This window comes from Dermacentor variabilis, chromosome 11 (assembly GCF_050947875.1).
Source record: "Dermacentor variabilis isolate Ectoservices chromosome 11, ASM5094787v1, whole genome shotgun sequence".
NCBI lineage: Eukaryota > Metazoa > Arthropoda > Arachnida > Ixodida > Ixodidae > Dermacentor > Dermacentor variabilis.
In genome coordinates this window covers 20563817-20588306 of record NC_134578.1, presented here as the reverse complement: position 1 = coordinate 20588306, position 24490 = coordinate 20563817, and the positions used below count along the sequence as shown (strand labels likewise).

Below are 24490 nucleotides of genomic sequence, written 5' to 3'. Positions count from 1 at the left end.
AGTGGGACATGACTGCATTCTGCACAAGAGGGCGAAGCATTCTAGTTGGCTGGAAGCGTAAACTTCGGAAACTACTGCGTCATGCCATCATTCTGCAAATGTATCTGACACCACGGTCTCGGCATTACGACTGCACATTAGCCACAGAGAACTGTAAAATTACGTAATCTGTGTCACTTCGGGTGAAAAAACTGCAATGTTCTAAAGGTAAACCGTCACCGTGAACGGTTAACAGCGATATGCAATGTGTATACAAAGTGCCGCCAGATCATAATCTCCCAATAACGACATAGTAACCACCGATCATTTGCAACTCGCATGGCAGCAGCCCGTGTTGCAGCATTCTTGTCGATTCGGGCCCCGTCGACATGAATGCTTGAGCGACCATTGTTTCCATGGTGGAAGGTCATAGATGGTCATTCCAAGTTGTTGAAACAGGGGTAATGTATGTGGTGCCACACGGACAATTGTGTAAAAATTAGAGTGACGCCATTATGTCCTCTGACGCACCAGCACATGCGCCTGTGCACGCCCCGCACCATGTAGTTTGCACTGTACGCCTCCCTCCCTGGAGGCATGCCTCGAAAGTCTGTGACCTTCTTTGTGTTTGCGGTTTCTGAAATCTGTGTGTGGCTGTCACTCACTCATCTCCAAGGACGTATCATCGTCAGGGTTGGACTGGAGCGGCATGCGCCCAGTTTGGTCGTGCTTCCGTGCTTTGGTACTTTGCACTGGTGGTCAAAATCGGAATACGATGCCGCCATGCGATACGTAATGCTGCCTTTACACTCCCTGCAGCAGGAAATGCCGGTGCGTTTGGATTATCGCCTATTAAAAGCGCGCAGTACACTTTTAATGGCACTACAGCCCACGCGCTGTGAAGCAGATAGGTGAAGATGCTTATCGCAACAGGGTTGGCAGTGACAGCTGTGAACGCCGTGTGCAACGACCTGGGAGGAGATTTGCTGACACCAGGACACGAAACCTGGTGCGCACCAGCATTTTCACATGAGACGGGCGGACGAGCACTGCGGCGAGCGGCTGCTGCTCACGATCGCACGCACCTCGCGCTTTTTCTTCTTTATACGAGATCTAGTGGCCGGAAAATGTACTGTACGACCACAGTTCGGCAATCTACTGAACGTTGGTGCTAAAAGGTCATGTTTTCCGGGAACGTATGAAACGGTAAAAAAGTAAGCATAATGTATTGGGTAATTTTAAGTGTTCTCGATCGCGAATGGTGACGCTGGGAAATCATACATAACAGGATCATATCAATGAGGTTTCACTGCACCTTGCATTTGTGGATCAGCAGTATCAGTAAATACTCACTCATACACACTCACCAATAATTTTGCAGTATTAACTAACACTCGTTGTTGCTTCAATTTCATTCACACATACCAGTACCCATTCACACTCATGCAGTGAAATCTCGTTGATTCGAACCTGCATAATTCAAACTTCTGGTATAGTCAAACTGATGCTGTGGTCCTGTTAAAGTTCTATGTATTTCAATGTGCAAGAATGCCCTGTAATTCGAACACGTAAGCGTCTGTGACGGTTATATTGAACATACCGTACTGCCAACCGTGCTCCCAGCAGTATGCCCAACTCATACAGCGGTGTCTCCGACCTTACAGTGCGGCTGCGTGCTGGATGCTGCTCCTACCTCCCATTACAAGTACCATATTTTGGTGCATGTAACCGCTACCAAGAATTTAATAAATTTAACAGTAAAGTCGGTATGTGAGTTAGAAGTGAACTTTGCCTTATCGCACGAAAACTTTTCCTAGAAGTGTGTCTCCATGTCAGCGCAGCATGTGTTGCCGTGAAGACTCCCCTTCAAAACTTGTCACCTAGGTCAGCTCAGTGCACAATTATTTGGCAGGACAGAGGGGCAACACTTACCTGATCCACCAAACAGGTTCATGTCGATCTGCTCCAGCAGGTATGTCACGAATGTGTTGACTTGGGGCAGCAACCCCAAGCTGAAGGTCACCGGGAATGCCAAGATGAACACTAGAAAATGAATGCACAAAAAAAAAAGAAAAAAGCAAAGCAAACTTCAGTGACTCACTAATCTCTGAACTTACTGCGACTGCAGCTACTCCCCTGACTACCTCCAATGACCCCAACGTCGCGTAAAACTCCAGCAATCATGTGCAGAGCCCACCCCACCGCTGCTGCATGTAGTGATGATGGCATGACAGCGATGACAGAATGACAAGCACTTGCTATCACAACACTGGCATAATGAAGAGCTGTGATTTGTCAAACCCAGTGCACACAGTGCGCAGGCCACTTATCGCACTTGGACTTTACACGGAACATCACGACGACAGCAAAGGCAAAAATTTGCCTGGATTATCAATATAATTGCTAGTATCGCAATTACAGTGAAGTTAGCCAAAGGTGGAGCAACTGCAGCCCGCAAAAGTAGGGTGTTTGTTACAATAAAGGGCGCGCCATAATAATGTGAACGCAGTTATCAGAATGAAGACGATGATGATTACAGTCGAACACATTCAAACGTCCTCTCACCCACCTATGAGGAAGCTTCGTGCCCAAGCCACGGCTCCGTTGGTGATGAGTCGCACCCCATAAAGGGTGACCTGCGGGTACTCGATGTTGGAGTCGAGCAGGAACTGTACCAGCATCAACATCGAGCAGCACAGGCAGAAGTACACGGGCCGACTGTACAGGACCACCCGGTTGTAGCCCTGTGAGGAAAATGACAAGGGATGTAAGCGCATCCTAACTTGTTGCAGCGATGGGCCATTCACACTTCCCACGGCGTTTCACGACTGCACATGTTCAACCATGAAGTTCCTTACAACATGACTCACAGTCAGATAGCGATTTTGGCACTGCCGCCTAAGTCGCTGTTTTATGCACCGGAATACCAGTATGTGGCGGCTTCAGAACGGTATCGTTCTCAGGGAGCCTGGACAACTTGAAGGTGCACCTGAATAGTACCGTTGCATCTGTCACAACGGGCGTTCCCAAGGCGGCATGGTGCCCGTTAGGAAAATCGCATAGACAGTGGCGCCAGATTTACATCTAGGTAACATTATAAGAAATTATATGCGTGCAACACCTCAGCATTCCATGCTTAAATACCGGCCAAGCTGTGAAGGTTAAAATTTGTAAGTCATACGAACATGACACCATGTGGGAAAAGTTGGGATGGGAATAGCATGCATTTCTTTTTCAAGCTTTCCCCGAGTGCACGCCTTTTGTGAGATACATAGACATTTTCCTAATGATGATCCTTTCCACCTATCGCTATGAGTTCAAATGCCATTGTGCAAACATCATGGTCAGAATCAGCCTTTAAAGCTATGGAAAATGAAGCGAGGCAAAAGAACATCGGCCCTAGTTGATCTATTCCACCGGAAAAAAACATAAGGAACATACAAGGTGGTTAGCTTAGTTAATCAAAGTATGTAACGAGTTCCAAATTGCTCGCTGTGTTCCTGAATTTGTTTAGTACTAAGGTGATGCCTTTCAGGAAACAGTAAAAGAGGAGTAGAAAAGTTCACTCAGCGTTACTAAGCCAAAAATAGCTACAACTATGATTTTACACTGTAATCAGATTACCCCTTCACCAAGTTAAGTTTTAAGTTTATGGGCTCCGATGCTGATTTTTGTTGGATAGAACACAGGGGTGGGCAACTCACATGAGTCGGTGAGGCAGCGTCTGGCTGAACACTCTGAAAGTACAGGAGAAGAACAATGTTGAGCGTGAACAACACCAGCAACAAAGAGATTTCAAGGAGCATTCCCAGGCTAACTATGATTACCAAGGTCATGTGCAGCCTCTTTACAGTCCCCGCCCGATAATTTGGACCCAATGGGGACTGCCAAAACTTTAAAGTAATCAGGAGTCTGTAATATTGGATTCGCCAGAACATAAGTGACTTTATTTCACAAATGACCAAAAAAAAAAAGGTGCATTGTATTGTTGGATTGTCATCTTCGTCAATACCTTAAGATTAGCAGTGCGTAGCACAAGACACATTGGCACCTACGAGTGATGTCCTCCTTGACACAATGCAAAGCACGCTAGGATTTTTCGCATGATTGTCGACTAACGCATTCGTGTCTACAAGCGATGACATTCTTGATGCAATGCCAAGCACGCTATATCATCATAGTGGAGAAATGCTGCCGCTTATTGACATGTTCAGCACTGGTCACATAAGATATCGCGAAAGTGCAAGTATCTCTGAAAGTGACTGTCTGAGAATACGGCCCAAGTTTTCCAATGTGCTTGTACGCTTGTCTTTGGTCTTAACAGTCCATGGCTGCAACTTTCTAGCAATGCATGCCTTTTATGCACTCCATTTGAAGCTTTTTGCGCTTCATCAGTGGTCAGAGGGATGCTTTGCTCACATTATCAACGGGATCAATGAATGGTAGATGATAAGAGCAGCACAGAACTCGCACGACAAATCATGCAAATCGCAAATGCAGCCTCTACAACTTAGTGGCTTGACTTGGCTTGTACAGCGGTCTGGGAGTGTTCAGTGACTGCTAGATCCGCTAGTTTTGGTTTTGAGATGCCAGTATGCATGGCCGGCGACCGTGTCGGCGATGTATCAAAAAGAAAACATTGCTATTTCTGTCCAACTCAGTGGCCAAATTAGCACACGATGCAGCTGGGAGTTTAAATTATTGCATGACATGCTGTAAGGTGTCAGAAATTTCGGTGATCCTTAAGTTTATGGAGCCGCTAGTGGTGCTGCGGAGCTGCCCGATTAATCAAGAATGTCCGAACTATTGGTGTCCGAATCGTCGGTCAGTGACGGTGCCTGACTCTGGCTCAAGAAAATTCGAGTCGGGACTTGGCAAACGTACAGTTCTCAGCGATACAAATGTGATACTTGGAGCCAATGGCTGCTGGCACTCGTGCCACCAATGGGCACCAAGGAAAACCGAGCTGAAGCATTGTGGTATATGATGAGGTCGAGAGCATTTGCGATGCATGGTGACCGCATTTGGACGCTCCTGCATTCATCTGTGGTGTTTCCATACGGTCTAGTTATCATGTTTGAATCGGTGATCACTGTAAGTCGGCTAAAGGTTCACCTCATCAATCACCATTACATAGTTTCTAGCATGTAGGGAAGAACACAAACTACAAGGAGCATATTGAGCATATAGCATCAAACACAGCTTGATGCTAAATGAACCACACAGGCATCTAGTGCACTGCAAAAATAAATGGTACATGAACAAAACAATACAATAGACAGATAGCAGACACAAAGAGCATTCACTCGTAAGTGATTTGTTTAAACAGAACTTCATTGCATTTCACATATCAGGGCCAAGATGGCAGGAAACAAGACGGCATACCAGCAAGCATGCATCGCATGCTTGCTGGTATGCCGTGAGCAATATGAGCGGGAACACCGAATTTGTTTTCGAGAAGCTATTACTTGTGAAGTGTGAATTGAAATGTGACATAACATGCAGCAGGTAGCTCTCCCTCTAACGTTTAGCACCATTAAGCACTTTTGAGCTCAGTCATTACAGCGTGTTAAAAGCAAATTTTGTGTTCCCTTTTGTATTGTTCGAGGGGGTCAATGCTTCAAGGGGTGATCTGACAAGTGATCATCCAAGAGAACAATATAAAGATGGTTTGTTATGAACCTTGCAATGTGACAGGTTTTGGCCATAAGCACTGTGGCTTTTTCAAAGTTTGTAGTAGTTTTTAAAGCAAAGCAAGTCCTGGCACCAAACTTTTTATTTATCACATTCTTGTTTTAAATAGAGGTTCAAGTCTTATAAATGCTAGAAAAAATACTGGGAGATGTCAGAGCACCCTGTATAATTTGCTGTCATTCTTGTTCCCATGAACCAGACTCATTGTCAATGCCAAGGAAATGGATACTATATAACAATGTCACAATGCAATGGCTCGCTTCATTTCTGCAATAGACACAGTTGCCAGACATGCTCGTAGCACTCAGTATTTTTTGGGTGAAATGCCACCATACCTGGCTTTGCTGCCACATGACTTCGGCAAATTTTTTGGTACCATGACACCACAATGATTTCAATGACGCCAGGTCTGGCCTTTTGAGACCAATTATAGCATCAAATTCAAATAGCTTAGATGCGCTTCCAAACCTTCGTAAAGTGTAATCCTTTTACATATGACAAGTGTGGAGTTTGCTTTCTGCAAATTTGGAAATACGCGTCGGTACTACTCCCTGAAGTCTTTCAAATCCCTGGCAAAACAATTCAATGACTAAGACAGTGTTAGGTTCATGACAGATGAAATGAAACAGTTTTGAAAGAATACTTTGCTAGAAGAAACTGATTTACTGTACCTCTTTATTATCACTCTAAAAAAAATTTATATCGCAGAGGGCACCAACCTTGAGCAGGCAATATTGGCAGCTGGCCATGACAAAGCAGAAGAGAAAGCTGTAAATGTCCTGAAAGAAGCCCCTGGAGAGGCACAGGGATCCCAGGACAGCCACCAGGACTGCCAGGACAATGGACAGGACATTCTCCATCACCGTCAGGTTCCTGGACATCAACCAATGAGCTTACCATGTTGTAATGCGACAGCATTCACATACAGGTAAAAACTGGGCAGTCAGGATTGTAAACAAGATTGTGCCATGGGCCAAACCTGGAGGTGGTCTAAAAAGCAGGGATTGGCTAATCCTGATACCAGTGAGCTACATGTGTACTTGTAGTAAAGGTTTTTAGGTGGGCTTGCCAATTTTGATATTTAGCTTACCATATTCACCTTTGTGAGGGTTTTAATGTAATTGCATTATACAGATCAAAACTTAGTCTTAGGCGATTTAAGGAGGCAAGTTCTCGCAGCCAAAGCTAGCACAACGGAAGCGACCCCGGGACTCGCATGTGACCACAAGGCAGAAGTCATGAAGACGTCGACAGGTCATTATTGAATGACAGAATCTCATAATGCTATTGCATTATAGTCCCTAGAATGAATTTTCAACATTGAAGTGAATTCAATTAATTAAAACCCAGAGTGAATCATACTGAATATTTTTTCAAGTACGATTACTATTGGTATTGCAGAAATTTGATTTTTTTTTCGCCAGCCAGAGGCACTAAAGAACAAAGCAACTTCATTGCACAACAAACAATGTACAGGAAAATTATGCTTTGAGGTGAACAAAATTCTCTAGTACAGCACTTCTGCAGCATCATAACGGCAGTTATTTAATGTTGCCATGAAGGGAGGATAGCTACTCGACATGTTCGGGGAGCACAGAGTGTTGGAGCAGAGTGTTGAGCAGAGCTCGGGTGTTGTTTCGAAACAGTGTTTTAGGCGCTTAGCCATACTTATAGCAGACACAGAGGTTTCCACTTGGCAACTGGTGTTGTCCAGATGCATGAAGAGACAGCACAGTGTAGGTACTTGAGCTGATAGTGTCAGGTAGCCCTAAGCACCAGCAGCAGCCCCGTGGGAATGCCCCCTTTTTACTTGTGATATGCTTCATCAGCAGCATCATCAGCATCAGCCTGGCTACGCCTACTGCGGGGCAAAGGCCTCTCCCATACTTCTCCAACTACCCCGGTCATGTGCTAATTGTGGCCATGTTGTTCCTGCAAACTTCCTAATCTCATCTGCCCATCTAACTTTCTGCCGCCCCCTGCTACGTTTTACGGCACGATAAATATGCTTCATGGCACGATAAATATGCTTTACCGCAACAGTCTGCCTGTTTCACCACACAACAGGGATACAATGCGGCGAAGCTGACTTAAAAAGCCGACAACAGCAATTTTTTTTGGGGGGGGGGGGTCAAATATTTCAAATAGTAAGTGTAAGTAATAGTAAGAATCTAATAGTAATCAAGTTGAATTGAATACTCAAAGTTCTGAAAATTCACAGACCACTACAATATATAATTTTGATGAGTAGAAATCTGCTGCTGAAGGATAGCGGCTCAACGTGTTTGGGGGAAGCCTGCTGTTCCCCAGCTTGAATCGCCTACGCCATAACAGATGAGTTGGCATATTCCCAAAGTTACCTCCCCGTGCCAGTGCTGACATCACATGAGAGTTACCACAACACAATATAGGCTCAGCTCCAGAAGAATTTCAGAGGAGTTTTTTTTTTCTCATTGAAGAGCAGCACATACGCAGTGGCATATACACCCACTGACCTAAGTTAACAAGAAAAAGGTTAGACACAGACAAACAAACACACCTCAAACTGGGTGAAGCTTTCAAAGAATGCTAATCACATTAAAAAAAGAACAGAAAGGAATGGCCCCGCCCACCTGTCCAGCACAGTGATGAGTGCCAGGCGGTCGAAGCCCACCTTGATGGTCTTGCAAGGCAGCAACCGGAAGCGGTAGTAATGACGCGGCTTGCCGTCTCGCAGCGTCCCACTGCCCACAAACCGCATGTGACATGTTGAGTCCAGCTCAGTGTCCTGCAAGATGACAGAATATACGGATGCCATGGCGCACTGACCAAGGTCACAGTGAAGTCGTTTAAATTGAAAGAAAGTTGGGCTAATCGAAATGAAAAGTTGGGTGGGCAGTACTTCAGGGTTGTGATGTATTGACCAGCGCTAAAAAGACACAAAACAAGGACAGAAGTCACACAGAACAGAACATTAGTCTTCAACTGTTGTTTTTATTATTACAGTCAACGACCGATTTTTCGGACCCTCTAGGGAACGTAAAAACGTCCGAAAATTCAGGCAGTCCGAAAAAGTGAATGCACGCAAAGAAAACGCACTTTTTCTTTTTTTATCGGATCTTGAGGTAAAGGGCGAAGTACCAGGCTTCCGAAACCCTGCCAAAGCATCAGTGAAGTGGCTATAAAAAGAGGCGTTCAAAAACTCTGTATGAAGCCGACTGCCGGTTTATTATGTACATTGCATCATCGGGCAGCCGGTGTTATTGCTGCAGTGGCTTAAAGAACTTGTTGATTGTTGTTTCGAGGCGTTCCGGTTGCATGCGATCATATCCGCCTCGATCTGAGCAAGGGTCATGTCAGCACTGTACACCGATGAAAGAGTCAACAGTGCACGCGTCAACTCGGCGCTTGTAGTCGGCGCAGGCATTGGCTCCTCATTTTCAACATCGGAGTCTTCTGAATCCCTCACAACCTGACGGACTATTTCCTCGTCAGTCAGTTCTGCGCAGTAGTCGAGCTCGTTGTCAGCGTCAACAAACTGTTCGAAAGTTATTTCCGTGGGTATGGAAACTCCAGCAGAGCGGAGGTCGTTGATCACGTCGTCTATGGGCGCCGAACTCCTTGCTCACGCCAACCTGGGATCGGCCGCTCACGACTTGCTTAATAATGGCAGCTTTCTTCTCCATCGTTAACCGACGGTACTGCTTTCCGCACTTCGATGCCATCGGCGAGGACGACGAAGACGGAGTGGGGGCCATCGAAGGCAAGCGAAGTCCTCAAGTTGCGAACAGTGGAGCTCGCTGACGAGCGTTGAAGCACCTAGGCCTAGCGTCGCAGAGCACACTTGAACAGCACAACCACACTAGAGTGTACTAGAATGTTCTAGTACACTCTAACCACACACCACGCTAGCCAAAACGTGGCCGGCGTAAACAAACGAAATGGCGCCGCCCCGGAAACTCCGCCGGAGGGGGAAGTGCGGCGATAAACATAGCCAGCGTGGCCAGACTAAATCGGTGTGTGACAGCTAGATTCGGCTAGTTGTGGTTCAAAGCGGTGATATGCTTCGGCTGCAAGTCGATTTCCTTCGCAAGGGCACTGCGCGAGGAGCCAGAGGACCTTCCGTCGCGTCAAAAAGTCCGGAAAATTGGACGGCGGGGAAACTTCAGATATCCTTATACATTGATTCTATGGGGCTCGTGGTGGAGCCGCGAAGACGTCCGAAATATCAGGCATGTCCGAAAATTTGGGCGTCCAAAAATTCAGTCATTGACTGTATAATTATCACACCCTCAATGCCTCTGGGATGTTACAGAGAAGGTGGCTACAAACCATTTACCAATGTTTTGTCATGAATCTCTTGCCTGTCATGGTGCCCCGTGTGTTCTAATTGAAGATAGTGCATTAGGCCCTTTTTTAACAAAAGTTGAAGGCTAGGATTGTGTCCAGTGTGCTGCTCATTCTTGTCCTGCTTTTCTATAGCACAAGTTAAATGTTAAATGTGCCACAATCCTGAACACATCAATCGGCCTTGGTAGATTGTACAGCAGGTATCGCAGTTGTCAGGTCAGCCACCATGGTAGCTGCAAAGCCATGGCTTTCTGCAGTTAAGCGCAAGGTCATCGGTTCAATTCGAAGAGCAGACAAGCCATGTTGCAATGAAGGCACAGTGCAAAAACACCTATGCACAGTGCTTTGACTGCCAATTAAAGAACACCATGTGGTCTAAATAACTCTCACGCCTTCCACTATGGCATCTCTCAAAGCCCATTAAATATGATAGCTTAATTTTAATTGTAGAAACCATAGAAACCAGATCTAATACCTGACCACTAGTTATAGTTGTCAATGCATAGTCCATATACAGTCGCCGACCGATTTTCCGGACTCCAAAAATTCGGACATGCTCGATTATTCGGTCTGCTTCGCGGCACCGCCATTCTCCCCATAGATCGTAATGTATAACAACTGCCGAAAGTTCAGACACCTTGCAACCCCTCGTCCGATTTTTCGGACACTCCTTGAGCCAATTCAATCAGGAGCACCATGCACCGACTCTGACCGGTGCATGGTCCGACTTGCTGAACGCCATTTTTGTTTTGAACGGAGCCTCCTTGCTGCCCCACGAAGTGGCGCTACTGCAAATCGCCGCTCATCATCATTGTTACTGGCTGGTTCGATAAAGTGGCTCTACAGCAGTTTCGGTTTCAGCTTAGTAAGCCATGTCAAGGCAATCCAGCAGCTGATTTGTTTCTTCACGCACGACGCTAACGATGCTGTGAGTAGGCCACGTTTTTCGTTTGTGCGACTGGTGTCGGCATGCTGGTGTTTGCTTTGTGCGCTGTGTCGAGGTTCCGATGATGCAACGCGGCATGCAGAAACATCGCTTCAAGTGTCTAATGGCGCCGACAGCGCCCGCGCAAACTGGGCTGGGGAATGTCGGCAAGCGGGTGCCGGGAGGCCTAGGATTTGTCGCCTTCTGATGTGCTCCCTACTGATGCGGAAAATGTTCTGCCGAGACCTGTGCTGTGGTTGCATTGCGATTCCGGACACCGTCTCATTTGACAGTTTCACAGGTGCTGATACTGCTGTACTGACATGCGCAGAACTCAACGACGGCGAGATTATTCGTCAGGTTTCTGCTGCACGATGACTCTGAGTCATAAGATGACGCACCATGTGCTACGCTGCCGTCACATTAGAGCATGTACAAGCAGTGACTGTGCTTTCAGCAGCCTTCAGTGACCGTACGACCCTCTCCGAGATTCAGGCTGTAAACGTTTAGTTATTGCAGCTGTCCCAGAAGTTGCATGGGTACTACGGTAAGACAAAAAGCCTGATTGCATGACAATGTCTTGCGTTGGACCATCTGCAGCTCAAGGGAAATGAAAATGATATTTGTGGCAATTGCTACAACACACATTAGTGGCACCAAGGCAAACTACTACATGTGCTCCAGTTCAAACCACCTCACTGTTATTCTTCACTAGCTTCAACAGGGTCACCTCACCTGTGAGGATGCTGTCTGAGACAACGTCGCAGGTCCAACTCCGGCGCCATTCGCTGCCGCTGCCATGGCCATGCGGCTGAGAAGAGATTCCGCAAGAAGAACTCGTCCGCTGCTGCCTCTGGAGCCATCAAACTGGACACTCGCCCCTTCGCCAGCGGCGCCCAGGTCAAACCGGTTCTCCAGCACTGTAGCGCCGCCCCGCCTCAGTCCAAGCGCCGCTGCCCCTACTCCGGAAGGGAGGGAGAGGTCAAGTGAAGATGGCACCATGGCTCCAGCATCCTCGCCTCGCTGACCACCGCTGTGATGACCCCGCCGGCGGTGGTGGTGTCGAGGTTGGTGAGAATACTGTTGCAGTGAAGTCGAGGACGAGGGTTGTTGCTGGAGGAGTTGCTGTTGCTGCTGCTGTGAATGAGAATGGTGGGTGTGGTGGTGCAGACGGTGCTGAGGCTGATGAGGGGACGGCCGCAGCATCGAGCCGGTCACCATGGTCATGGAAGAGGCCTCTGTCGTTGTCACACAGGGCGTCATGCCGGGCGCAGGACTGAACCCCATGGCAATCGGACAGCTGCCGTGAGGGGGCACGGAGGCAGAGGCAGCGGGACTGTCAAGCATCGTGGTGGAGCTCGAGCTTGAACTGCTGCGAGATGACGTCTCCCTGCGAGAGTAGAGACATGAGCTGTGCTTGCTTGGCAAAGTTGTGCTACAGTTGCACGCTAAACTTAGGTAGATGCTAAGCCTCATTGCATGCTAAGCCTCATTGCATGGTGAGCTTAGTTGTACGCTAGGCCTAGGTGGATGCCAGTCTTAGTCAAATGCTAGGTTTTGTTCTTTTGAGTAGTCATACTCATACTCCCTATTTCCAACACAACTAGTTGCAGGCTAGGCCTGGCTGCATGCTAGTCCTAGTTACATGTCAAGCCCAGCAGTTAGGCCATATTTACCCCCCAGCCAGTCACATATAGAAAAAAAACTAAGCTCAATTGTGCTTTCTTTTTTGTATTTGTGCTCCAGTAACAAAAATTAAGGTCTCATATAGTCTGCAGAAGTAAATCCAAGCAAAAAAACATGCTCATAGCGAAGCTTCACGATATGCAGATCCCAAACCATGTGCTTTATTTGGAGTATGTCCTTTCGTTTGCATCATCTAAATTATCATTTTCATACCAAAAAAGCAACGTTAGGGAAATACTCACCACTTGCTGTCGAACATCATCTGGAATATCTTGGTGTCTGGTGACATCTCAAGGCCCCTTGACACACCTGTGCTGTTCTCATCAAAGGTGTATGTCTGCCAGTTCCCTGAAGCACAGAATTACAAATATGTTGTCAATACCACGCCCATGATATATTCCTTTCTTTTTTGTAATTTTTCACCATGTCCAATTGAAGTTGCACCGAAGATCACTACATAAGATAGGGGCACTTTTCGAATAATTTTTTTTTAAGCTGCCTACAATCCCGTTTTTACAGATGATGGTGCGCAATGAAATTAGGAAATTTGCAAGCATAAGGTAGGGTCAGCTGGCGCAAGACCAGGGTAACTGGACATCACTGGAAGAGGCCTTCGACATAAGCAGTTGGGTAAATGATGACTCCCTTACCATGTTCATCTTGGAAGCAATGTACTGCACCAGGTGAAGTGTCATCGTGCGATATGGCCAAGTGGGTGCCAGGTGTTGACAAGATGCTTGCCAGGAGATAAGCCGGCGGCCCCCGGTCAGTGCAGTTCCGCCGGCCCGACGAAGTCCAGCCAGCCGTTGCTGTTGCTGACTCTTCATCCTTCTCTCTGCACAAAGCAGTCAGACAGCACTTATAACACAGTAGACTCCTTTCAAGATGAGCTCTGTCAAACTGGATGCTCCAATATGCTGACCAGTTCAGAACATGCCTGCTTTCTGTTTTGTATTCCATGTACTCTGCATACTACCATAAAAACTTGCCTATAGTACAAGGCTATTTTCTAAATTTTACGTGAAATTTCTGCCTCGTACTATATGCAGATCCCAGGGTTTCTGGCCCAAAATTTGCAATTCGGGCTTCATCGTTGATCAGTGCTATCCTCATCAAGACTCGTAGTGGAGGATGTGTCATCATGCGGTGGCATCAGTAGGCTGCTGCTGCTTTCAACCGGTGCCATTTTGACCACGCCAAGAATTGGCTCGTTCACCCAAAAGCTATCTCACAAGCTGTCGGGACGGTTGCCTTTAAAAGGAAAGTTACTTTAGCTGCCGCACCGAGACCATAAGGAATTACGCCGCAGGGCGGCACTTCGGCGCCAACGAGCGCAGTGCTCGCGGCTGGAGGAAGCAAAAGGAGGCAATTTTTTTCATGCAGCGGTCTGAGAAGTTTCCGAGGGCCGAAGAATGAAGTCTTTCCCAAGATTGAACAAGACCTGACCGCATTGAGCTGCTACAAGCGAAGGCAAGAGAAATTGCCCGGGAGAAAGGCATTCCGTGGACTGACTTCAAAGCCAGCAAAAACTGGGTGTCACATTATATGCGCCGTGCTGTATTTTCTTTACGCCAACGAACGTCAATATCCCAGAAACTCCCTGAAAGTTATGAAAAACAGCTGGTGGCTTTTCAGCGGCGTGTGATAAAGCTACGGAAGAATGTTGACTTTCAGCTGGGCCAGATCGGCCACGTGGATCAGACACCGGTGTGCCTTGACATGCCGTCGGTGCTCACATTGCGGAATAAAGGCTCCAAACAAGTTTGCATACGGTCGACTGGCAATCAGAAGACGCAGGTCACCGTAACATTATCCTGCACAGCGGATGGTCGCAAGCTTCCACCTTATGTAGTGTTCAAACGAAAGACGCTGCCGAAAAATGAGAAGTTTCCGAAAAATGGTGTTGTGCGATGCCAGAACAAAGGGTGGATGGATGAAGCTCTGGTGCTTGAATGGATTAAGTCTGTATGGTTTCGGCGGCCTGGTGACACCTGGTTGATTCCGTGAAGAAACTACTGCGCAAATCTCGCACCGAACTAGCCGTCATCCCTGGAGGGATGACATCCCAGTTGTAACCGCTGGACACTTGCACTAACAAGCCTTTTAAAGGCTGGATCAAGTGCTGCTACCAAGTAGGAGACCTGGAAGTAACGGCTGCCGGATGGTTGAAACGTCTCCTCCCCAGCAGTGTTTCGTAGCTGGATTGCAAATGCCTGGGCCAGCAACCTCAAGGAGCTTGTCAGTTGCTCTTTTAAGAAATACGGCATCTCAAATGCATTTGACGGAACTGAAATCAACTTTCTGTGGGAAGATATCCCCGATAAGGAGCTTTCGGGAGACAGTGCCAGTGAAACGAACGACAGCTGAACATTAACTGGAATGCAAATAAAGGCTTTCTGTGAGCTTTCTTCACTCACACTATATACAAATGAAAAAATTTTTTTATTATTTTTGCTATCCCCGAATTAAACCTCGTATTATTGGCGGCAAGGAGTAACGGAGTCACCATCTGTCGGAAGCGCCTCCCTTGCGTAGTATGAGGGATCACACGGCGCGCTCCTCATAGGTTTCGCTTACGGCGCTCCATAAAAACACCACGCAGCAGCCCTCCTAGACATTCATGCAGGTACACTCAAAACGAGGGAAGTTTTTGACTGTCGATATAATAATCTTGAGCAAACTGAAAGCACAGAATCGTTGACAGACGCTTTCTCTTTACCGAATACGTACAGTGGATGCCACGCGGTTGCCGCGATGGAGTCTCCCGAACCGGCTTCTTGCATGAAAGGTAGGCAAATGCTGAGAGTAAACTATGTGAACTATGTTCTTATAGTGGGCTGTCTGTATAACCAAATGGAGCATAAGAGAATGAAGCCTCAATGCAGCGATTACATGGGTTCGCAGCAACCGACTGTGCGTCTGCATGTATCTCCGTGCACAATGTTACTGCTTTCACTGTGAGTGCGTTTTCGCACCACGCCGTGAGCTTCAGGCCGCAGCATATGAGCATTTGACAGCACACTAGCAACCATTGTTGCGTTGACACTATCAAAACTGTTCAAAAATGATTTCGTTGTACAGACTTCATCGCCTACGGTGACTGTGATGTGCCGTTGTGATGATTCAATATTTTCTTGTCTTCTAAATTCTTGGACAATTCAATATTATTTCTGGAGTTATGTCACACTGTATGTTTATCGATCTTCTCAGCATGCGATTTTCCTCTGCTCCTTTTTCATAATCCAGTGCATTAATTCATAACACAGACATGACCATATGCCATGCCTTTTTTTAATGCACTTCTTACCGCTCCCTTTCCATTCTAGTGAACTTGCCAGAATCTAGTATCAACAAGTTCATAGACCTTTATAAAGTGTCATGACATTAGCCGGGCAGCGGGCGCGGGCGAGCGTCTCAGTGCTCGTTTTCTGTTACTCACCAAACATCGCGCAGTCCCGGCGCCGTAGCAGAAATATTTTTTGTGTCTGTGCTTGCTGCATACCCAAGCTGTAGCCGATGGCTGTCTGCCGGTTCTAAGTTTCGACAGCCAAGCTTCACGCAGCTCCTTGCCCTGCGGCTACATGTGAATGAGGCTGACAGCGGGCTCCGCTGCGTACGTCCGGCACTGCGGCACGGAGCAGTAGCCTCCCTTGCTGCACACCTCCAAAGGCAGCCACTACCTATTATAGTACTTTCAAATGTTGTCAAGCAGACACCTAAGACGGTAAAGCCTCACCCCTTAATCAGAACCGCAGCGCAGGTGGGACTTTGAACTTTCGTTTACAGCTCGCTTCAGTGCTTCCAAAGCAGCCGACACGGCCGCTGTGTCCATGTGATCCCTCATGTCGTCACGCCGACGGTGGCACCAGCTTTTCCAGTGGTGGAGCTCGCCCAAAATATGCGGGTCCATATTATACGCGAGTCTTTACAGTATTTTCGTTTGTGTGAAGTTAGATAAGAACCGGCAGATTTCTTAGGCTCCTTGAAGTTTGTCTTAAAGAAACCCCTCATTAAGTTTCGGCAATGCAAAAAGCCAAGCACGTAATGTACATCATGTGGTGGTGACCACGTCTGCAAAGCACCATGACATAGTGGTTTGCAAGAACAGCTGTACAAACAAAAGCCTGAGTGATCTCCTTGGAAGGGCCACTCTCCCCAAAACTACTCCAGGGAATATGCCACAGAGCAAGAAAAGAAAAAAGAAAAACAAGAGGTGGGGGTTCTGATGTAGCATCATGTGGGCCCTAGACTCTGCTGCGCGAGCAGACAGGAAAGTAATGCAGCTTGAAAGCACTGGCTGAAGCAACAGGATAGAGATTTTACTACTGGAAGGACAGCTTGGCCCCTTGTATAATCATCTCGCAACGTTTCATTCATTTCCTTCTATCTTCACTACTACTGCACCCTTTTTTTAAATTGCAGTAAAACACTCCCAGGACAGTGTTTGTAACCTTCAGTTTGGAGATCCATTTATCGGCACTGTGGCAGCAATGTGTTTGTGAACCCAGAAAACTTCTGTATGCGTGTTTTTAGCACACAGATTTGCCAAGCAATAAAAGCATTCTATCTTACAGTCTATTAGAGGTGTACAGTCTTTGTGTTCAAGTATAACAAGCACGCCTCGTGCATCAAGCTTTCGCACGTACCTTTGTTGTGTGCTTAGCAGTAAAAGTTATATATCAACCAACATTTTAATTGCACTGCGGAACGGGTGCCAGCTGGAGTCATATATTTGTAGGCTATTGCAACTTGTATTGTCGTTGTCACCTGCTAAGTTAGCGAAACTGGAAGTCTACTGCGACCTGTAGATTTTTTAGTCAAACCACAAAGCCCAATGTATCATTTTTGATGCACTCAGTTTGATTCTATTTAAGTGTGGGAAACTTAACTCAAAGCCAATACAGTCGACTTCTGCTAATTTGACCCTGATCGGACTGATGAAATTAATAGTATAGGTGGGCCAAGTTAAACAAAATGCAGAAGAGAGGACACTACTGCTGATTCAATTGGCGGTTATTGCTAGATTCTAACACCCCCCCGAATCAAACATGCACCATCTTTCTATGTGTCCAACGAATAAAATTAATGTAGAAATGACATTAAACCTTTACTGACAAGTGTTGCCTACAGGCCACATACCAGAAAAATTTTTTTTTCTTGCCGAGTTTCAGTAATGAGTACCAAGTTGTATGAATGACAGGCAGCAAGCGCCATTTGTTGGTTTCGAGCAGGAACACTGGACGAATTAGTGTGGCATGCAACTCACTGTCTTTTGAAGGCAAGATCAGAGGACACATCCGAAGCAAGATATCCAGCTGCACTGGTATCACACAAGTGATGTAAAACAAATGAAATGTACACCTATGGTTCACATATGATAAGACCTGTCTATACAAAATTGAAAAAGAAGCCTTAGGTGGCTTGGGGTGAAGCGCACTTCCAGTTTCCTCTCTGGGGCTTTCCTTCTATTGGTGCAAAAATTTCAGCAAAATTTTTTTTCTTTTTGTTGATTATGCTTATTCTTCATGTGTTTTGTACATTTAGATAGAAAGTAAACATCTTACAGGGTAATTGTATGTAGCATCCTTAGAGGGTTAAAGCACCTAAACAAAGCAGAAAACTAACGATCACCCAATTTTTTTCAACAAGATAGGCAAGGGTTCTATATGTGTTGCACCATTGCGGCGAGTTTTTTAGGTAAGCTTTGCCTCACAGTTATTGTGATACATTTTTTGATAATCAATATTAGATTCAATACATTATTTTTTTTTTATTGGATTCGATATTCGATCTGAAATCTACTATTCAGTATTCGCAAACCTATAGAAAAGACACTTTGTTTCCATTTTTGGTATGAATGTACATACTATCGGCAGAAATAAAGGTGAACAAGCTTTAATTTTCCTAGCGGGGTAAAGGCAACAGCTATTGCTGTGAACGTACTGGGGACACACTAGGACAGGTGCTTGTTTCAGAACACAGAAACCGCCAGTCAGTACAAAAAAAGAACTTGCCCATCGGCCTGAGGCAAAGGTGGATTGCTTGGCAGGAGAGACAGAAACTCGGAGGTGCCATAACTGGCTTTTCGGCGAGTGGCCGCCAGCTTTGGACGCTTCCGGTTTGCAGCAGGGGCTGAAAAGAGGTAAAGAAGGAAATGACACTGTCCTTGATTTTCTGCATTTATTGAACGTTGTTGCATACAGGCTGACTCCAAATAGTCAACGGCTGATTTTTCGGACTCCCTAACAGCCGCGTAAAAGTCCGAAAAATCAGGCAGTGTAAAAAAATGAGTGCGTGCTTTCTACTGCCCCCAAGGGTTCGAATTTCTTTTTTTCAATCAATCAATCAATCAATCTTTATTTTCATTCTGTCAATGATACAGAAAGAAGGACTATGACAAAAAGCTGTTTTTCAGAACAGCTTGACTAGGCCACAGCCCCATGGAAAAATTTGCCACAGACATGTCCCAAAAAGCCCTGAAGGCCTACCAATACACTTGTAAGACGTATTGGTGCTCGTACTATGATAGGAGAGGGCGGGTGCACGCACGTATAACTAAGGAATACATACAGAGTACCGGGACAATTGCCCCTTCCAGCACTTGGTATGCTTCATCGAGATACTCTGCCTATGCTTCACCGCATAACATTGCTGCATAGATGCGAAGCTGACTTTCTGAAACTGGCATTATGCAACAATCAGTGCTTTCTGAGCTTCGAAGCAATTGGCAAGAATTACAAAGGCGGAGTCGGCGAAATTGCTAACCGCAGCGAATTCTGCATTTCTTGTACACTGTAGTTTCTTGTATCTGGGCCATTATGGTGCAGTGAAAGCACTTGAAACTTGCCGAATTCATTCTTTGGCTCCTTTACGCAACATAGCAAATCTTTGACAATAAAAAATTAACTAGGGCAGTCAAAATCCACAACATCCTGACAAGTTGGTGCAAGAACTGCAAGGCATAATCACCACTGGTCTTTTCTTCTTGCGCCCCTTCTTGCTTATCAAGTCCCTTTTAAGTTAAAGTGGATCTTTTTGGTATAATAGAAGGGTAACCTGGCTAATACAGTACAAATAACTTTTCTCTTTAGTGCCCCTTAAACTGCTGTAACAGTAAAAATTCAGCAGTTCAGGAAGGCTGGCATGCAGGTTAGACAGCAACCTCAAGAAAAAAATTTTTTATTCATCTTGCACATATGTCTAAATATGGATAAGCTCCTCCCTCATATTTGCATTTAGTCAAATTAATGTCTTCTCATGCATGTCTAACATCTTGCCCGCTGCAGTGGCTAAGGCGTTCTGATGAACAAGAGGTCGCGGGTTTGCTTCCCAGCTGCGGCAGTCGAATTCCAGTGGGGGTGAAATGCAGAAACATGCGTTCTTAGATTTTGGTGCACATCAAAGAACCTCAAATGGTTAAAATTAAACCAGAGCTCACCACTGCAGCATCTGTCATGACCTAGGGGTTGCTTTGGGAAATAAACTCCATGAACGAATTAATCAACCTAATAGAGAGTTTTAGTTTGTGCACAAACTTCTTACCATTTGTGGATTACCGAGTTACCAGAGATGCAAACGCGAGTGCTCGGGTTGGCGGCACCACCTGGTGGCACAGAGCTTGACCATAAAAACACAAAGCTATTGCTGCAGTAGCCAAGTGTATTCTACTTTGCTGCTGGCGTAAATCATTGGCAGCGGTGTAAATTATGGCATGCCACCCTTTGAAATGCTTTTTTCAACAAGAACAATCATGAAACACGAAGCCATGCCTATATGGCATAGTGGTTAGAAGCAGCAGCATAAGATGTAGCTACCAGCACCTGGTAACATGAGTCTTACGCAAAAGTCATTACATATACCAAATATGCTAAAACTCTAATGTCCATTGTACATTGTGCCATGCAACATATGGAAAGGCCTGTGTACATACCTACGTATGATTACACGAATTTGCATGCGAACAGCCTAGACATCACAGAGGAATCTCAGTCAGAAAAACTATGAGTAAAGCGAACCTGGGGTTGCTTTTATTTACTTTATGCCTGGAAAATGATTTTTTTTCAATTTTGCAGTGGTCCCATGGGACACGTAGTCATGAGGCTTTAGTAAGCAGTTTTAGTTTAGCCTACGCAACTATAGCGTACGCTATACGCTATAGTATAGCATACGTTTTTTACAGTTTTAGTTGGCTAGCGAGATCGTCAGATCTCAGAGACTATATGCCGTCGTTGCGGCTATCTTCCGACTGTAGCGATAGGTGGTGCTGACATCTTGAATGTCTGTTTCGTTAGGCTTCGACTTGTTCAAAACGGGAAGCGATCTTGAAAACACCATAAAGTTATCCATAATACTCTGTCGTTGCGCCTGAGACTAAGCAAAAGCCGTTTACGCAGTCATTTGCTACGAACGAAGTGCATTTTACAAAAGCAACAACAAATTCAATTCGAAGCAGGCAGCCGTGACCGCCACCATGTTTCACACAAACTCAGCAAACCATGCAAGGACATTAAGCCTTAATCTGAGAAATAGCGTGCGTACGCTATACACTATGAGTTGTTTAGCATTCTGCGCAAGCGCAGTGACGATCCGCAATGTTATAGCGTATGCAATGGCATAGCGTACGCTAAACTAAAACTGACTAATGTCCACTTCATGCCAAATGTCTTCAGACCGAGGGATTCGAGAAAAAGCTGAACATCTCCATGACCTCATAACATGGCCTGTTATTCGGATTTCCAACCTGTACTAGTATGTACAAACCACATAGTGCAGTATGCTTTTAATGGCTGCAGTTTCAAAACAGTTTGAAAATTCAACGAGTTTTCTCAGATCACACAGTCTATAAACCACTGACACTGTCTGCATCGAATCAGTTTTGCATGACTGAGCAAAATAGTGATGCCTTACCTTTGGAAGTTGGTGGGGAGAAGCTCGGAGGTGCCTCCTCGGCATTTGAAGCAAGCCGTCCTGAAAGAGCCAGGACAAGCAAACTGATCAAATGCACAGGCTTTAGCAATAAAAATAAGTGCCACATTTATTCAAATCATTGGCTGACAGTTCCTTTTTTACCTATCGCATGAGTTATGAATCTCCTAAGTCGTCTTAGATTTGCCGATTTATTTAAGAGCCGTCAGGACTAGAAAAATGATCTCTCAAGTGACTGCCCATGGAGAGTACTGCAGCTGTCACTATCTGCGGCCACAGCTGCACAGCACTACAGCTCACTGCAACGGCATGCCACTTTGACCGCACTGACTGCATGCAGTGCAAGCACAGTCACTGTTTTCTTAACATTTGCTTTCAGCGAGATGTTAGCACCAAGCATGCAGTACCAGTACAGTACTACCTACAGTGAGCCAAGACAAGTGCACGGACGGCTCTGGACCGTTGGTAAGGAATGCGATTTGCTTATTGTGGCTGCTGTCATTTACTCTCATCTTGGTCGGCTTGCAATCAAGGAAGTCTTTTTTATTGATGGACCTTCCAAATTTGAGGTGTTGGCTTAGAGTCAAAGCCAGCCTAGATTCGTGTAAATACGTAAAAAGATTTGAAACATACAAATAAAAAAACACTAAGACAACTACGAAAGCAGAGTAATGACACAAATGCTTTGTCTCGCTTTGTTTTAGTCACTTAATTAAAGCTGTTTTCTTGGAAATCAGAGGTGATGGTCAGGTTGTACTGTAAACCACTATCGCAAAGCCGGTCAGCTCAGTGCATTGGTCGGTTGTAGGCCAGCCAAGCAGGCCAGCCAAGGCATTGGCCCAAATGCACATGTGCGTCCAGAAAGTGTCATTTCAGGTTCTTCTTGTCAGGTATTTGAAATTTTCTGCTACCAAAATACCTATTCTGAGCTGCAAGTGGCTGTGAGCAAACAAACATTTGTTTCACTGCAAGAATAGTGTCTTGGATCTTGCATTCTCAGTTTCATTATAGCAATAGATTATCTTAGTAAAGCATTCCCAATAAATGTAAATAAGTAAAGCATTCCCAATAAAATTTAAACTTCCTTTGGTAATGCACCTGATGGTTCTTTACATCTGTGTTCATCATATTTAGGTCAAACTGTAAAAAAAAAAATAATGTTACTGGTCCCCACTCACGGCAGATGTCCAACTCCCTCTTCAACTTCTGCAGCTCCACTTCACACTCTTGAGGGTCATTGAGGTTGAGAATGTCGAGCAGACGGCGGCTCAGCAATGACCGCACCGTCGTCCGCGTAAACGGCCCAGGAACTGGTGGGTACGCCTGTTCCCCTATAAAGGTACAAACAAACATTGACCCTACATAGCACTTTCAGCAAAGTTGCAGTGGGAACACAAGAAAAGGAGTTATTATTTTTATGATGTTTCATTCTTCCAGAAAAATGAGAAGAATCACTTTAACTAAGCACAGTCTTAAGCTGTGCTATCACCACCAGTCCAATTTAATGGTCACTAGAACCAGATATAATGTAAGGCGGAAAGATTGGCTAGTTTGACACTCATAATTTCTACTGGCAAGAAATGGTTAAGAACAGAGACAGACGGCATCTTTCCTATCTAATGTCTTTATTAAATTTTCTTTTTCTGCTGATGCACAATCATGGAGCAAATACCATACGTACCGTATTTACTCGAATCTAGGCCGACCCCGATTCTAAGCTGACCCCCTAAAGTCCGAAGCCAACAAAAAAATATATATATATTACCTTGAATGTAGGCCGAACAAAAAAAGCGAGGACAGCGTTCACAAAATGCAAACCGCATTTATTGAATCTGAACGTGCAGAGCTCGTTCAATGTCGTCACTGCTAGACTCGTCGCTGTGTTCCTTGTCACTGTCACCTTCAAACAGTGCACTATCTTCGGTAACATCAAGTGCATTAGATATGCTGCACGTTTTAAAGGCGTGCACGATCAAAGTACCTGGGATGTCGTCCCATGCTGCAGCTACCCAGCGCCCCAGCTGCGATAGTGATGCACGTTTGATGCAACCCGGACCACATGCCATTAGCATGTGGTCTTCCAGACATCAAGTGGCTGCAACTAGCCCGTCATGCCACCCGGTATGGGCGAGCGCAGCCTTCACGTTGTCAGTCAAGTGCCCACGGTAAGAGTCGACGACAAGGAGCGAGTTCTCTGTCAAAAGGGCTCCTGGACGCCGTCGCCACACAATCTTAACCCACTCTTCCACTATCACACCCGTCATCCACCCATTCTCATTAGCCTGCACAATGACATTTCTTGGGAAAGTTTCTCGAGCAGGCAGTGTCTTCCTTTTAAATATCATATAAGGAGGGAGTATATGTCCCTCAGCTGTGCAGCACAGCCTCACAGTTGCGCACTGCTTATCATAGCCCGCAGAGCGCACTTTCACCTCCTTGGCACCCTTTTCATTCATGGTGTACGCCACTGGCATATCAAAATACACAGCCGTCTGGTCGGCGTTGCCGATTTGCCCAAGGTTGTAGCCTGCCGCTTCTCTCTTCCGTAGCACGTATCGCTGAAAAGCTATCAGCTTTTGTTCGAAATCACTTGGCAGCTTCTGGGTGATTGAAGTGCGACGCAGGAGGCTGAAGCCGAACCGCTTCATGAATTTCTGAAGTCAGCCCCGGCTGGCTTTGAAATCCTTTGGCGTTAGGCCTCGCTCCCTCGAAAGTTCCCTAGCTTTCGCTTGGAGCACTTCTGTTGTCACAGGAAGGGCAGCTGCTCTCTGCATCCGAACAATGTTCGCCAAAACTGTCTCCACTTCGTGGTGACGGCCTTTCTTTGGTCTGCTAAATGCCATCCTCGTTGCGGCGCATGCAAGAAGCTGTTGTTGACCCCTCCAACAACAGACGTTTTTCTTGTCGATGCCGAAGTCCCGCCCGAATTGAAGGTTCGATGATGCCTCTGCG

General features: G+C 45.9%; 1 protein-coding gene across 1 annotated transcript in view; it reads right to left on the bottom strand.

Annotated features, from left to right (window-relative positions):
- pcx (pecanex) overlaps nt 1–24490 on the bottom strand; it is a 93742-nt gene that overhangs the window by 49706 nt on the left and 19546 nt on the right. Inside the window, exons 9-19 of the mRNA XM_075674331.1 lie at nt 22717–22869; nt 21521–21580; nt 18624–18745; nt 13264–13444; nt 12856–12961; nt 11663–12317; nt 8286–8440; nt 6393–6546; nt 3684–3716; nt 2549–2723; nt 1912–2022 (exon numbers count right to left, since the gene is read on the bottom strand). Of these exons, the coding sequence (XP_075530446.1) occupies nt 1912–2022; nt 2549–2723; nt 3684–3716; nt 6393–6546; nt 8286–8440; nt 11663–12317; nt 12856–12961; nt 13264–13444; nt 18624–18745; nt 21521–21580; nt 22717–22869 (1905 nt within the window). The remainder of the gene's footprint in view (nt 1–1911; nt 2023–2548; nt 2724–3683; nt 3717–6392; nt 6547–8285; nt 8441–11662; nt 12318–12855; nt 12962–13263; nt 13445–18623; nt 18746–21520; nt 21581–22716; nt 22870–24490) is intronic.